The 14,539-nt window shown below is 34.8% G+C and overlaps 1 protein-coding gene and 1 non-coding gene across 2 annotated transcripts; both read right to left on the bottom strand.

Moving 5' to 3' along the window:
• Positions 1–1,141: 1,141 nt before the first annotated feature.
• On the bottom strand, positions 1,142–1,213 carry TRNAC-GCA (transfer RNA cysteine (anticodon GCA)). The gene has a single exon. It is a non-coding gene; the product is annotated as a tRNA-Cys (tRNA).
• Positions 1,214–8,180: 6,967 nt separating this feature from the next.
• Positions 8,181–8,678, bottom strand: LOC145158769 (uncharacterized). Its single transcript, XM_079077617.1, has one exon. The coding sequence runs from the start codon at positions 8,676–8,678 to the stop codon at positions 8,181–8,183; it is 498 nt and encodes a 165-aa protein (XP_078933743.1).
• Between the last annotated feature and the right edge of the window lie 5,861 nt (positions 8,679–14,539).

The following is a 14,539-nucleotide window of genomic DNA, read 5'->3' as shown; positions in this document are numbered from 1 at the left end:
AAATAAATATAAAAATATTAATTATATACAAAATTGTCGCCTTAAATCATGCCTTACAAACGACGTGGCTCGCCAAGGCTCGGAAAAGCTTGAGGCTTGACATTGCCGCCAAGTCACGCCTTACGTTATTTAGAACCTTGATATATATATATATATATATATATATATATATATATATATATATATATATGGGGATAGGGAATATACATTACAGCCCCACCTAAGCTTAGGTACTAAACCTCTAAAATATGTCGTTTTAACATGCTAAATATACTTGGTTTGGTTTCACTTGGTAAATATATCATCCTCCATAATATTTCTTTCTTTCATTATCGTTTTACCATCTCTGTTTTCTTTCCTCAATTATCGTTTATTACTTCACCCAAGTGAACACTACTAAACCCTAAACCCTAAATTTAAACCCTAAACCCTAAACCCTAAACCTAAACCCTAAACCCTAAATCTAAACCCTAAACCCTAAACCCTATTGTGTCGATCTTGAATTTACATCTTGAAGTATTAATCGTGAATCCATTAACCGTAATCTTTATATAGTAAAACAATGTATTTTCAAAAGGTTTAGTATCTAAGCTTAGGTGGGGCTGTAATGTATATTCTCTTTTCCCTATATATATATATATATATATATATATATATATATATATATATATATATATATATATATTATAAGCTTTTGTAAAATACGTTATCATGTTTTAAAATTTCAATATGTATTTAAAGTTTTATAAGAATTTGATAAACAAAAAAAACTTTATATTTATAATTAATTAATATAATTCAATATATAACAATATATTATAAATATTAAATTATAATTATAATTAGTAAATAAAAAAGAACTAGAAATGTATAAATATATATAATGATGGACTAAAACCGAAAACTCAAAGTTCATCCCTATTTTGAGAGAATATATAGGGTATGGTTGGAGAAGAATGAGGAAAAAAAATAAAGGGAAATATAGAAAATGAAAATAAGTTGGAGATGCTTTAAGGAAAGAAAATGAGTAGATTAATAGTTGTGCACTCTTTATATGGACTATATGTGCACATTATCCAAAACACATGGACCATTCGTGTAATTTAACCTAAAATGTATAAAAAATACGTAGTAGCGTTAAAGGGCCCAACCGGGTTCGAACCGGTGACCTCTTGATCTGCAGTCAAATGCTCTACCACTGAGCTATGGACCCAATTATGGCATTTTGCCACCATTCTAAAATTAATAAAAATGATCGTTTAAAACAATGCAAACAAACAACTGTACAAAATTTCTTAAATTTTTCAAGAAATTCAAATTTTTAAAAGTTTCAGAAATTTCAATTTTTTTCAGAAATATAAAATGCATATATAATAACTATTTTGCAAACATTTGAGATACAAACAGGATGTGGCTATAACGTTATTCTTTACTGCAAAACAATATTATTAAGGGGTGTATAATATTCAATATGACTTGATAAAATCAAAGCTGAAAAAATTGAACGTAAATCAAGACCCGCTATAATATGTTCAATTATTAAATTTAAGATTTCTTCTAACCAAGGTATTTTTTTGGTTGTTTTGCAATATAATCTTGGTGCGAATTATAAGAAACCAAACTGATATTTATAAATATTAAATTGATATTATATATTTACATTTTTTGAATTAAAAGAAAGGCAAATGACACGAAAATCACTATATTATCAGTTTTCGATTTTGACACTTTATTATTATTTCTCTATTAGCAATGTACTTTCAATTATGTTATACTTACTCCAGCACAGTTGGTTATGTGGTTAGGATTAATTAGTTAATTTAATCTTAGTTATTAGTTGTTAAGCGCAAGTTAGTATCTAGTGCATAGTATAATGAGATGTATATATTAGATACTAACTTGCACCTAGATACTAACTTGCACCTAAGAGCTAACAACTATGATTAAATTAACTAACTAATCCTAACCACATAACTAGCTGTGGTAGAGTAAGTATAATTGTGGTATAGTAAGTGTAACAGTGAAGTTGTTATTAACTTTAGCTGCTCAAAAATCATGGCCACTCATTCAATTGGATGTCAATAATGCTTTTTTCAATGGATAATTAGATGAAGAAGTGTATATGAAGTTACCACATGGGTATAAATGTAAAAATGCCAATTCCAAAAATCAACAGATGGTATGGAAGCTCCAAAAGTCATTATACGGTTTGAGACAAACATCAAGGCAATGGTATGCAACTTTTTCTTTTTTCTTGATTTTTGAAGGATTTACTCGATCTAAGGCATATTGTCCTGTGTTCTATAAAGGAAAATGGACAACTTATGTGGCACTTTCAGTGTATGTGGACGATATTGTATTGACAGGTGCTTCTATCAAAGAAATTGATGATATAAAGCAACGATTAAGCAACGATAGCAGCACCGATGTACTCTACGAACATTACTTCAGGCATCTGCCTATGTCCTGGAAGGAGGGTCTAAAACCTCCAACAAGCGGTCCGCTCGTAGGGTTCACCGGGCATAGTCTATGGCCATTGGGCACCATACATCTCCCGCTCACATTAGTCAGTCATGATGGGAAAGACAAGATCACACGAACGATTGAATTCTCAGTGGTACGTTTTCCAGCAGAACACAATATCTTGCTCAGACGACCGACGCTTTATCAACTACAGGTCATACCATCAACAATCCACGAAAAAGATCACTACGCTCTCCCAAAGATAGACGAAAAAGTTGAGTCCTTAAAAAGATTTCAGTTCAAGTGTTTCCTCGATGCCTACAAGGGCTATCATCAAGTTCAAATGAGAAGAGAATATGAAGAGAAGAGTACTTTTCATACCGATCGCATCACCTTTTGCTACCATAAATGCCATTTGAACGTCAGGGCAACATACCAGCGTCTGCTGGACAAAGTGTTTGCAAATCAAATCAGTAGAAATGTCAAAGTCTATGTCGATGACATGGTTATCAAAAGCCATAATGAAGAAACATTGCTTTGCAACTTTGAAGAAAATTTTCAAACTTTGAAAAAGACGCAGATGAATCTCAATCCGATTAAATGTACTTTTGCGGTGGAGGAAGGCTAATTTTGGGTTATCAGATAACCAAAGAAGGAATTTCACCAAACCAGACGAGGATACAAGAGTTCCTCGACTCTAAAACCCTTCACTAACCAGCCTAGTGCCAAATCTCGGCCCTCTCCCTCATGCTCTCACATTGGGACTCTAACGCTTGGCGCTCTTGCGCCCAGGTCCAAACTCCAGATGACGATCTCCAGTCTATAATAAGCCAAAACATGATTAATCACTCCCTAGGGCGGCAAGTGTAATGCTCAGGGCATTATCCTATATTCCCTCTGCACCAATAACAGAGAGGACCATTAGTTATGCATGATCCATCAATAGGACTTCCCCACGTCTTGTCGGCCCAAACGGGACAAAGGAAACCATTAGGATCATGCTCAACAGATGACAAGTATAAAAGGGATCCTTATCTTTCAGAGGATATGATCGCTTCTTTATAGAAAAAACCCTAGTCTCTACACTCTTAGACAGACACTTATACTAACTAGACCGTCGGAGCTTCGTCTCGGGACCTTGTAACAATTGGCAAAAATAGAAACAATTATAGGATGCCATATATTGATTCTAATCAATATGAGTAGTTTATCAAAAATGGTTTAAGGAATCTAACACGTTTTATTTAGAAAAGGTCTTGTGAAAATAAAATTGGTGAATAATGATAAATTCTTTTACGACGTATTATTCCGAACTAAAACCGATTCGTGAAATCTATCAAATAATGTCATTTGAGTACAAAATTTTAATTTCCATTTCAACACGTCTCCGGTCAATGAGTAGCTTAAATTCCATCTACGAACTCGTATTCAATAGTTTTTAGGAATCAAAAGTTGACTACATTACGAACCAAAATGACGAAAAATGGTTAAACGTACATGGTTGAGTGGTGTTCCTAGTCAGGGACTATGGGAGGGAACAACGAATGAATGATCAATAGTCCTAGGGAATAATTTATGGGGTTTAAATTGATGGGTTCTAGTTTTTGAGAAGTTTCCTACTTTGAGTGGTGTTCACTGTGATTTGAGGTCTTCCAGTTGGGAAGAGTAAGGTAATTGTTTGAGTTCTCAGGCAGAGTAGTTAGTTTTCTTTCATTGGCTGAGGGTAGAGTGTTAAGGCTCATTCTCTCGGAGGGATAAGTGACTTCTGCTAAGATGGGGTTTGGATGGTGGGGTTGGGAGACGGTCGTCGGTATGGGATGAATCTTCAGTACTAAACGGAATTCAGGAAGTTCGGGCAGGATCGACTAGCGTGGCAGAGGACGAAATCTAATTTAAGTGGGTGAGATTTGTAACATCTTGTTTCTAGAAGTTTCTTATTTCGGGATTGTTGACAGTAAATGAATCAAGTAAAGGCCATGGGCTTCAAGGAATAAGGTTTAGACCCTATTGGATGTTGATAATATTGGTTATACGATCCAAGCCCTTGGTTTGTGTTTTGGAGTCAAAGGGTAAAACAGGAAAAATGATGTTTCGAGGTTCTTTATTGGAATAAGGATTTTGGTTCGGTATCTTTTAAGTTAAAATTAGTTAGATAGGATTGTGGGGTTCTTTAATACCTTTTCATGCATATAAAGAACGCCGAAAACGGAGTTGAAACGAAGAAGTTATGTTGTTTGAAGTTAAGATGGAGAGTTTGGTAGTGCGTTGGGCGTACACTAGGAGTACGTTGGGGTACTAGGTTGAGGAAGTCGCGTTTTTAGGGTGTTACGTTGGGCGTAACTTTAGGTATGTTGGGCATACTGTCGCAGAGTAAAACCCCTATTTTCGTGGTTTTGAGCCCTATTTAAGGTCTCTAACCCTTGGGGTACTTCCTATCATGAGCCTCCACCCTCTTAAGCCTCCAAATCGAAACCCTAACCCCTAGAACAAATCTTGAGCTTTTTTATGTGTTTTGAGTGCATTTTGGATGAAAGAGAAGTTCAAGCTTGTTGATTGTTGAAGCTCAAGCTTGTGGATCCAGATCCTACATCGCTTTTCTCAACTCTAGAAGGTATAAAGCTTGAATTTTGATGATGCATTTGTTAGATCAAGCTAGTTTTGGGTTTTATGAGCTTTTTGGTTACTTTATTGCATAAAGTTTAGATCTTCAAAGTTTATGACCATGTTATGGATAAAGTTGGAAAGTTTATCCATCTAAACATCATATTAATTCAAATCTAAAGGTTGGAGACTTGGACTTAATGGATTAAGTTGAGAAAGATGCATTTTTGGTCCCTTTAAGATTTATAGACTAGATCTTGGTTGTTTGGACCATCCTAATGGATAAAGTTGAAAACTTTATCCATTATGAAACTATTAGGAACCACAAAAATCTGATCTTGGTCATTTTATCCCTTCCATGCAAGAGTTATGGTGTCTTAATGGATTAATAAGTTAGGGTTTTAGCTTCTGAACCTTTTCTAGCCATAGAAAGTCATAAAGGTGGAAACTTTAAGACTTAAGACAATGTTTTAGGGGCTAGATCTGAGTTTAGATGGAAAGTCCTTGTGAAATAAGCACTTAATGAGGAGAATACAATTCAGACGAAGTGCGTTTCGCGTACCAAAGGGTACGTTGCACGTATTGGGTTAAAGTCCCATGTTTTTGGCTAAGTCTCATCTACGCTCAACGTAGAGACTGAGTACGATGGGCGTACTCAGTTAGTTTGACCTTCTTTGACTTTTTGTCTTGATGACATTGATCTTTGACCTGGGGTTTGACCAAGTTTGGCTTAGGGGCATTTTGGGTATTTTGGGCAGTACTTTGAGACTAGGTCACTATATATTGTATAGGTGACTGGTAGAGGAAACAGTTGGAGCAGTGACTAGCAATTAAAATTGTGATTGAATAGTGATTAATTAAATAGAGTTTTCTTTATATTCAGTGTGTATGATGTTAGTTGTTAATTAATTTGTTATTTTGTTTCACTTTTCATGTTTTACTTCTTGAATATTAAGTTACTCGAAGCACCACAGTCGGTAATACTTTGGGAGTAAGTATTGATTTAAGATTGTCATGAATTGTTTTGTAGATTGTCCATAGAGGTTGAAAATTGCATTTGGATTGCTGTAGAATTCATGAGTACTTAGAAATAGAGATTTTGAATATTGGTCAAACCCGCGCTTAGAGATTACTTCCTGGATTTAATCACGAGTAATTCTAAGATGATAATACCCTCTATTCTTAAAACAGATATATGTAAGTCATATTTTACGAGTTGGTAGTACATTGGTTTACTCCAACGCATCTCATAACTAGGTGCTATAAAATGTAATTCCATGTATGACTTGATGAGTGAAATTGTATTATTATATAGTTGAAGTTTATTCATTCCTTTTTCCTTAAAAGGAAAAGTGATATCTTTGGGCCCCTCGGTGTTTTGATGTTGACATTATAGTGTTGGGCGCAACCAAGACTAAATTGATGTGTTTAATTGGTAGTCTAACGACGTCATCACAAAACGAGAATATCAAGAAACAGAATCCTGGACAGGAGATTGATTCTAATCCATGTCTCATGTTCATAAAATATCGGGAAGAATGAAGGAATAGGTGATCACTTATCTTAGGACCAACAGAGTTTGGTAGTTTATTGAAAACACTCTTTACTAGTTATTCAGAGTTGTACGAGCAATTGTAGTTAGCGACATATCCAAGTGGGAGACTGTTGGATTAAGGTGTCTAAGGTCCTAACTAAATTGGTATAATATTGATAAATAAGAGTAAAGTCCTTTTTGTCTTTCCCTCGTGACCAAGAAATTGTCTAAATTGATTTTAGGGAGAGAGAAATGCTTTATTTAGATACTATATAACTAATATATTAATTAGAAATAGTTATAAAAATATTTTAGAATTAAGCAAAATTAATTTGGAATTAATTTTGGGTTAAATAGAATTAATTAAAAGTTGAAGAACTATAGTTGTAATTGTTCAAAAGTTGAGCAAAGGACAAGTTCCAAAACCTTCCTATGGTTGACGGTTTGGAGGCTCTTCTTGGAGTATTCTGGAAGCCTTCATGTAGATAATTAAGAAACTAGATAATTACCTTATTTGAAATAATATCATTTTATGTTCAAATTAGTGTTTTTAGGTGTTTCCTAATCAGCTATAAATAGGGCCTTACACTTTGGAATTTTCGGTCAATGCTATTAGACATACCAAATCCTAAAATTGCCTACCTCTCCCCTCTCTCCTAAATCTTCTAGGGTTCTTGTGTTGTGGGTGTGAACCATTAGAGGCTTGCACACAATTAAAACTAGTTTTCACGAGACTATTGGATTGATCAAAAGGATTTGTTTACAATAACAAATCTGAGGTATGTTATATCTTTGTGAATTTCGATTTACATCAGGGTTTAAAAGTTTTGTTGTTCAATATAGTTATGACATAGATCAAATTAGGTTGCATGTACCCTTAAGAGTTTAAGGTATTTTCCGCATTATTACATGTAAAACCCATCAGAAATATGGAGGTGGGAAAGCTCCTACAGACAAAGTCATGTAATTTACTAAGAAGACTATTCATACATCTGAATTGTATCTTCAAAACTTTAGTTGTTTACAAGAAACCATTTCTTGTGCTTACTTAGCTCTCTACAATGGAAGCATGGTATTTGCAAAGTCACTGCTTATTGTCGAGTTTGGAAGATAATATATGGTGATGATCAGTAAATTATCATAGCAAAACATATATTAGTTTATTGCGATTCTTGATCTCGAGTTGAAAGAAGACTGAGTCCTTTATTTTATCTGTGATAATGGGAGATATTTTGTCAAAGGAGGATTTGAATAAGAAATATGGAGGCTAGAAGGAGTGGTACCGTGTTTTCGACACAAAGTGTTGTCACTTTGGCGCCACCTCATTTTTTGTCACATCTCTTCATCATCTTTTCATTTAGGAGGGGTAGGTTGCCACACTTTTTGTCAATTTAAATTTAACATTTTCTTTAAATATTTTGTAATTGCAACAAGTTAAAATAATGATAATAATAATAATAATAATAATAAAAATAATAATAACAACAACAACAACAACAACAACTTAAATTCTTAGCTTTACACACTTCAAAATGAAAAAACGTAGAAACATAACTAGTTAAACATCTAAAAAAATAAAAACTTAAACCACGATAGCTACTACAAACCAGAGGACATCTTCATCAAAGAAATGACATTCTAAATCATCGATCGGTTCCGCATTAAGATCGAAGTGGTCAATGATCCAAATATATTCCGCCAAGTCAGTGTGAAGATCATGATGGATCTCAACATCATGAATTATTCCTCTTCTTTCCAAGTACTCTTCGCTTCCAACCTCAAATGTTTGTGTCGGTGGAACGATCTCTTTTTCGTTATACTCACATGTTGCATTTCCTTCATCTTCGAGAATCATATTATGCAATATGATATAAGTATACATCACCTCACTCGTTTTCTTCTCTTCAACAAAAACTGCAGGGTATTTCAGATGTGTCAATGTTTTTTTAAGAGTGCAAAATACTTGTTCAACATCTTTCATCGCCTTCTCATAAGCTCTCTTAAACTTCAAGCTCTTTCGATTATTAAGACAAGACAATGTCTTCACAAAACAAGAATACTCCGGATAGATCCCGTCCATAAGATAATACCCGTACCTGTAAGACGTTCCATTCACAACAAACAAAGAATCTGGTGTAGTCTGTTATACATGTTGTCAAATATTGGAGACATGTTAAAAAAAATTATGTCATTTAGGGAACCAACAGAACCAAATAATGCATGTCATATACACAAATCCTATGAGGTTACCTCTTTAAGTATGATAGTTGGATAACCATGAACACCTCGGGTGTATTAGCCTTGATATGCATTCGGGAAATTGTCTCATTCCCAGTGGAGGCAATCTAGGCTTCCTAAGATTCCAGGGAAGCCATGAACATTTGAATGATGAGCGTATAATTGTTGGATGTCACTACAAGTAGGTTTACGTAACTATCGTGGACCATACAATCTCATGACATACTTACAAAATTTGTGAAAGCTTTGTCGTGAAGTACGTCCAAACATCCTAAGATTCTGATCTAGTGCATTGGGGGAAGTGGCATATGCTAGTTGACGAAGTGCGGCTATGCATTTTTGTAAGGGAGTAAAAACTATTGTACCTCTAGTTGTAACGTCCCAAAAAAAAGACCCAAAAATTTCATTTTTGATTTAATAAAAACATAAATCCAAACATTGTCATACAACCCCAAAAGACCAAAGTATGTCATTACATTAAAACCGTAAGCCCAAAGCTTAGTGAGTTCCCCAAAATACCACATACCATACATAAATAAACATATACTTGGCCCCCGCCCCACATCGGGCCTCGCCTGGTATCGAGTCCCACTCGACCACAGGCCCCGCCCAACATCGAGCCCGCTCGGATTACAGATCTATCATTCGTTAGGCCCCGCCTGACATCGGACCTCGCCCGATACACATAATAAACATATAAACATATAATCATGCTAACACATGCAATAACCACAAACCAATAGCATATAATACAGTCATCGGGCCTCGCCCGACATCGAGCCTCGCTGGGTATACTAGCAGATAACACATGCAAGAGTCACGCAGACATCTAGCATCCTATCATAATAATCATGGGCCGACATTGGTGCCTTCGACCTGCTAAACACAGTAAGGAAAGTCACCTCAGACTGCTGAATCTAATAGATAAAACTCTGACTGCTAGCCTGCTAAAATCCCCGCGCTATGATCACAAAATAACATCCAATTAATAATTGGATCCCGACTCACACTAAGAGTCCAAACTAGGGTAAAAGACCTTTTTACCCTTTCCCCAACTTGGCCCAAGGCCAAGGCCCATTCCAATTATCCAAAGGCCCAAAATTCCAAAATAATCACCCATGGCCCAAGTGTGGCCCAATTTTCCAAATTGGGCCCAAATCCCTTTCATGGGCCTCCAACCAAAGAGTCTAATAAAATAGCATCAGCCCAAAAAAATATTTTGATGGCCCAACAATGCCCTAGACTCCAAAGGTCCAACATGGGCCCAATACCGAAAGGCCCACAAATATAAAGCCCACTGCTGAATATGCAGCGCGTACTCAGCTCGTACGCTTAGTGTACTCGCTTACGCGCAGCGTACCAGCTTGTACACCCAACATACTCCCCATCTTGGCCAACTTTCTCATTCAGCTCCTAAACGGTTAAGACTTCACTCCAACACTCAGATCTGACTTCCTTAAGGTGGTTTATGTTGGATTAGGTGTCTAAGCCCATAACTATAATTGGTATGTACTTGACCCGAGAGTAGCATGGTCCATTTGGGTTGCCTTCACCAGAGCAATTTGATAGGATGAACTTTTTGAGAATAGGTTATTTGTGATTTATTAATATATTATAAGTTCTAATATATTAATATGAAATCATATTATTTAATTAGTATTGATCAAAAGAGACTAATTACATTAATGGGGACTAATTGTGTAAATTTGTTATATATATATATATATATATATATATATATATATATATATATATATATATATATATATATATATATATATATCACCCTATAGCTAAAATCGGACACCACACATGTTCTAAGAGTTCATTTGAGCCGATTTTATGCAAGGATATTCTCTCTCAAGTCCTCCTTTGTTCATGGTGTTTGTGAACCATCTGAGGCATCACATTTGAGGTGCTAAGTTCTTAAAGGCCAAAACTACAAGCTACAACAAAGAGGTAATTCCATAACTAAATTCTATGTTGTTTATGTCAATTGTATGCTAGTTCTAGGCTTAATGCTTTGGAAACAATATTGCATGTATAATTAGAGAAAACATAGATCCAAAGCATATTAGGGTTGTATGTGCACCATAGGATGTTGTATTATACTAAAACCCAACAGTGGTATTAGAGCCTAGGATTGTTTTCTATTATATTTGATGCATGACTTATTTTTCAAAGCTGAAAAACTGTTCTGACAGCACCTACTCGATGAGTACATGATTGGACTCGACGAGTAGGTTGTTTTTTGCCTTGAACTCGACGAGTCCATAGTTGGGCTCGACGAGTTGGATGATCAGACAGCAGTTTTTCGGGATTTTTGGCCTGTTTTTTATTAGGATCGTTACCACAAACTGTTTTAGTTCATAAAATTTGATTTTGTTGGTATGGTAATGATTATACTCATCCAATCAAAAGATGATTGTCAAAATTTCAAGATTTGTATTAGTTTATATGAGAGGCTAATTTCTTGTAAATTGTTGATATGAATTATCTTGACTTATGAGTTTAATTAGATCATAGGAAAAATAGAAGATAATTTTCTTTGTTTAAAATATTGATCTAAATGTTCTTTAAAGTCCTCCATAACATGTCCTCAAGTTATGGAACATGAAAAGTTTTTCCATAAAAACCACATTAAACTCATAAGTTATGGAAATCAAAGGTTTTTCAAGAGTTACAAAACTTGCCCTCGTGTTTTGGTATTTGAAAAGTCTCAAATTAAGAAAATCTTGTAATTAAAAAGGTGTAACTCTTAGGTTCATAAATTAAAAAAATTAATTAAATAGTTTTTAATTTTGAATTTTTATATTTAGAACCTTGAAGTATTTGAATATTTCAAATTGCACCTTATGGAATTTATTAAATTAATTAAAGTGTTTAATTAAAAGAGAATTAATAATTTCATAATGACATGGTTTAAGATTAATTAAATTAAGAGTATATTTTATTAATAGATTAAACCATCTAGTATTTTAAAAGTTTAAAATACACCCTTATACTATTATAATATTTAAAGTTTAATAATTATATATATGTATAAGACAAGTCAGTCTTACCGTTAGTAGGCTTCATTCACGAAGTCGGTCTATAAGGGGGGTATAAGGCTACTGCCTATAAAATGGTGGTTTAATGGGTGTCCACTCTCACCCACCGCTTCCTTGACTGGTGGAGGGTTGTTAGCCGAACGGGTAGGATAGGACATTAATTCTCATTAAAAGTATAAAGAAAATTACCAAGTAACTAAACACTTACAAATTCCCAATCTTAGTTACTTAGGAAAAATGTGAATTTGGTGCTAACCCATCAAATTGCACTTTGCACCTTGTTAAGTCGTTAGTAGAGCGTGTGTGGTTAACCGGCACACTAATCTGGGACTGACAGTGTTTGGCAAAGGGTAGCTTGATGTTAGTCACAGATCAATGGAGCGTGTGTGGTTAACCGACACATTGATTAGGTGCTCTGTAACATTAAGAGTACCAAGCACATTTGCATGGTTATTCACACCTTGTTTGGGATCCTCAGTATCCCAGTCACAAACTTGAAGGGCACAATCGAGATTAAACATGCCATTGAAAAGTTCAATGAATCTCAAAAGAATCTAGGAATTTCAATTCATTTAAAACTTAATAATCAATTTCGTTTATCATGGTGGAAATTGGTAAATTGTCATTTACCTACCTTCAAATATTTTGCAATTGGATTACGACATCCCTCTTCCGAATTGTAAAATATTGTGTTGGGTCCTAGCCTTAATATTTCATTTGGGTGTTATATTAAGGACTTAAATCAGCTAAACTTGAATTTCTCCCTTGTAGATGTCTAGTTCAGACTACTATGGTCTTCCCGAATCCTTTCTTTATAAAGATGATATTCCACAAGACGATCGATGTGAAAGATTAATCCCTTCTTTGTGATGTAGTGGAACTTCTCTTCCTCCACCTCCTCCAATAATTCTCCCTGGCCCACAAGTTCAAAAGGTCACTCAAGCCCTATTGGCTAGCAAACACAAAGATGGAAGGTCTGTGTGTGCACATGTCTTGGAGATGAAGTCACACATTGATAGGCTGGGAATGTTAGGAGTCGTTGTGTCGAGGAAGTTGGTTGTTGAGTGGGTTCTCCAATCACTTCCCGAGTCGTATAGTCAGTTTGTTAAAGACTACTATATGACAGACCGCGACATGTCCCTTATTGATCTTACCTATTTGCTAATTGCTGCTGAATCGGAAATGATTTGGCGCACTGGTAAAGCAAATTTGATTGGAAGATCTACTCCCCAAACTTCCATGGACATTGACAATGGTAATATTGGAAGTCCAGAAAAGATTTCTCTTCCCAATGGAAAGGGATCGGCCATGGTCAAGTCATTTGACCAGATGTTAAAGAGAAAGGCTAAGTCTGAGATAGTCTCGTGTACCATTCCTAAAGAGACCATATGTTTCTATTGCCAAGAGAAGGAGCATTGGTTGCGAAGCTGCCATATTTACCTGAAAGATCGCAAGGATGGTAAAGTCAAAAAGTTTGACTCTACTTCAAGTAAGTCCACTATCTAACTCTATTAAGTTCCCATTTGGAGATTCTTAATACATGATGTAATGTAATTACATTTTGATGTTTTGTAGGATCAAAGGAATGAAAGGAAACTTAAAGGAAGAGTAGGTTGATTCTGATCGTGAAGAGATGAATTTCGATCGCATGGTTCGATGATCAGAATTTTGAGTTGCTGCTTAAGAGTTATGATAGATTGCTTAGGAATATATAACAACATAGTTTTCATTTGTAATTGCATTGTAAGGAAAAGTTTTCCGCATTTTATAAATAAAGAAAAAATTTTGAAATTTATCTTATTTTAAGTTTCCTTGCAATGACATTTTGTGAAAATTATTGTTTATATGTTTCCATTGATAGCAATATTGAAAAAATGGATTTGATTCTTTCGTTTGTGGTAGTGTCATAATTTACCAAATAAGGAAAGATTCTCATCACCCAAGTTTTAGTTGGATAGAAACTTGGAATCATGCAACTTGTATTGTGTGATGAATGAGAACTTCATCTTTGGGAAATTAAGACTAATTCCTTGTTCACATGTATATGTGAGTCAAGTGAAGGACTAGGGGATCGGCTACAGTTGGTTGTGCGTTGATAAGGTCCACCACAAAGAACGATAAGACTATTCATTATGATTTACTAAAGTTTAGTAAATATGGTTATGATTACAAGATTAAGTGTAATTCTAAATCATTGGAAAAGTTTCAATGTATGGCAGAACAAATAAGAAGAATCAAATTAGGCAGAAAGATAAAAGTTTATCCAATCTGAGAAGAAGGGAGAGTACTTTAGTATCATGTTTTATGATAATCTTAGTGATTATAGAACCATATCACAATTGATCCTCTAATTGAATTTGTATGGCTAAGAAAAGGAATCGGGAATTGTTGAAATGGTTAAATCAAAAGGTGAATCATACTTCGTTCCAAAATTAGGTCTTAGAGTCATACTCCAAGATTGTAACTTGAGTGACATGGTCTTAAGAAAGGTTTATAACACTCATCAAATGTAGAGTAAAATGTTTCTTACTCTTGTACATTTGAAATTGGTAAGTTGTGATGTTTTGGATAAGACAAAGACCAACTAAGACCAATTGTGTGAAGTGTTTGTCTTGATAAGAAACCGCACTAACTCTTGAATATTTGTTGTCAA

This window comes from Lactuca virosa, chromosome 2, assembly GCF_052849685.1.
Source record: "Lactuca virosa cultivar CGN04683 chromosome 2, Lactuca_virosa_CGN04683_v6, whole genome shotgun sequence".
NCBI lineage: Eukaryota > Viridiplantae > Streptophyta > Magnoliopsida > Asterales > Asteraceae > Lactuca > Lactuca virosa.
This window is presented reverse-complemented; position numbering and strand designations above follow the sequence as displayed.

Bases quoted from the DNA above. Each gene is read 5' to 3' on its own strand.
- LOC145158769 (XM_079077617.1), bottom strand. From the start codon at position 8,678: ATGGACGGGATCTATCCGGAGTATTCTTGTTTTGTGAAGACATTGTCT.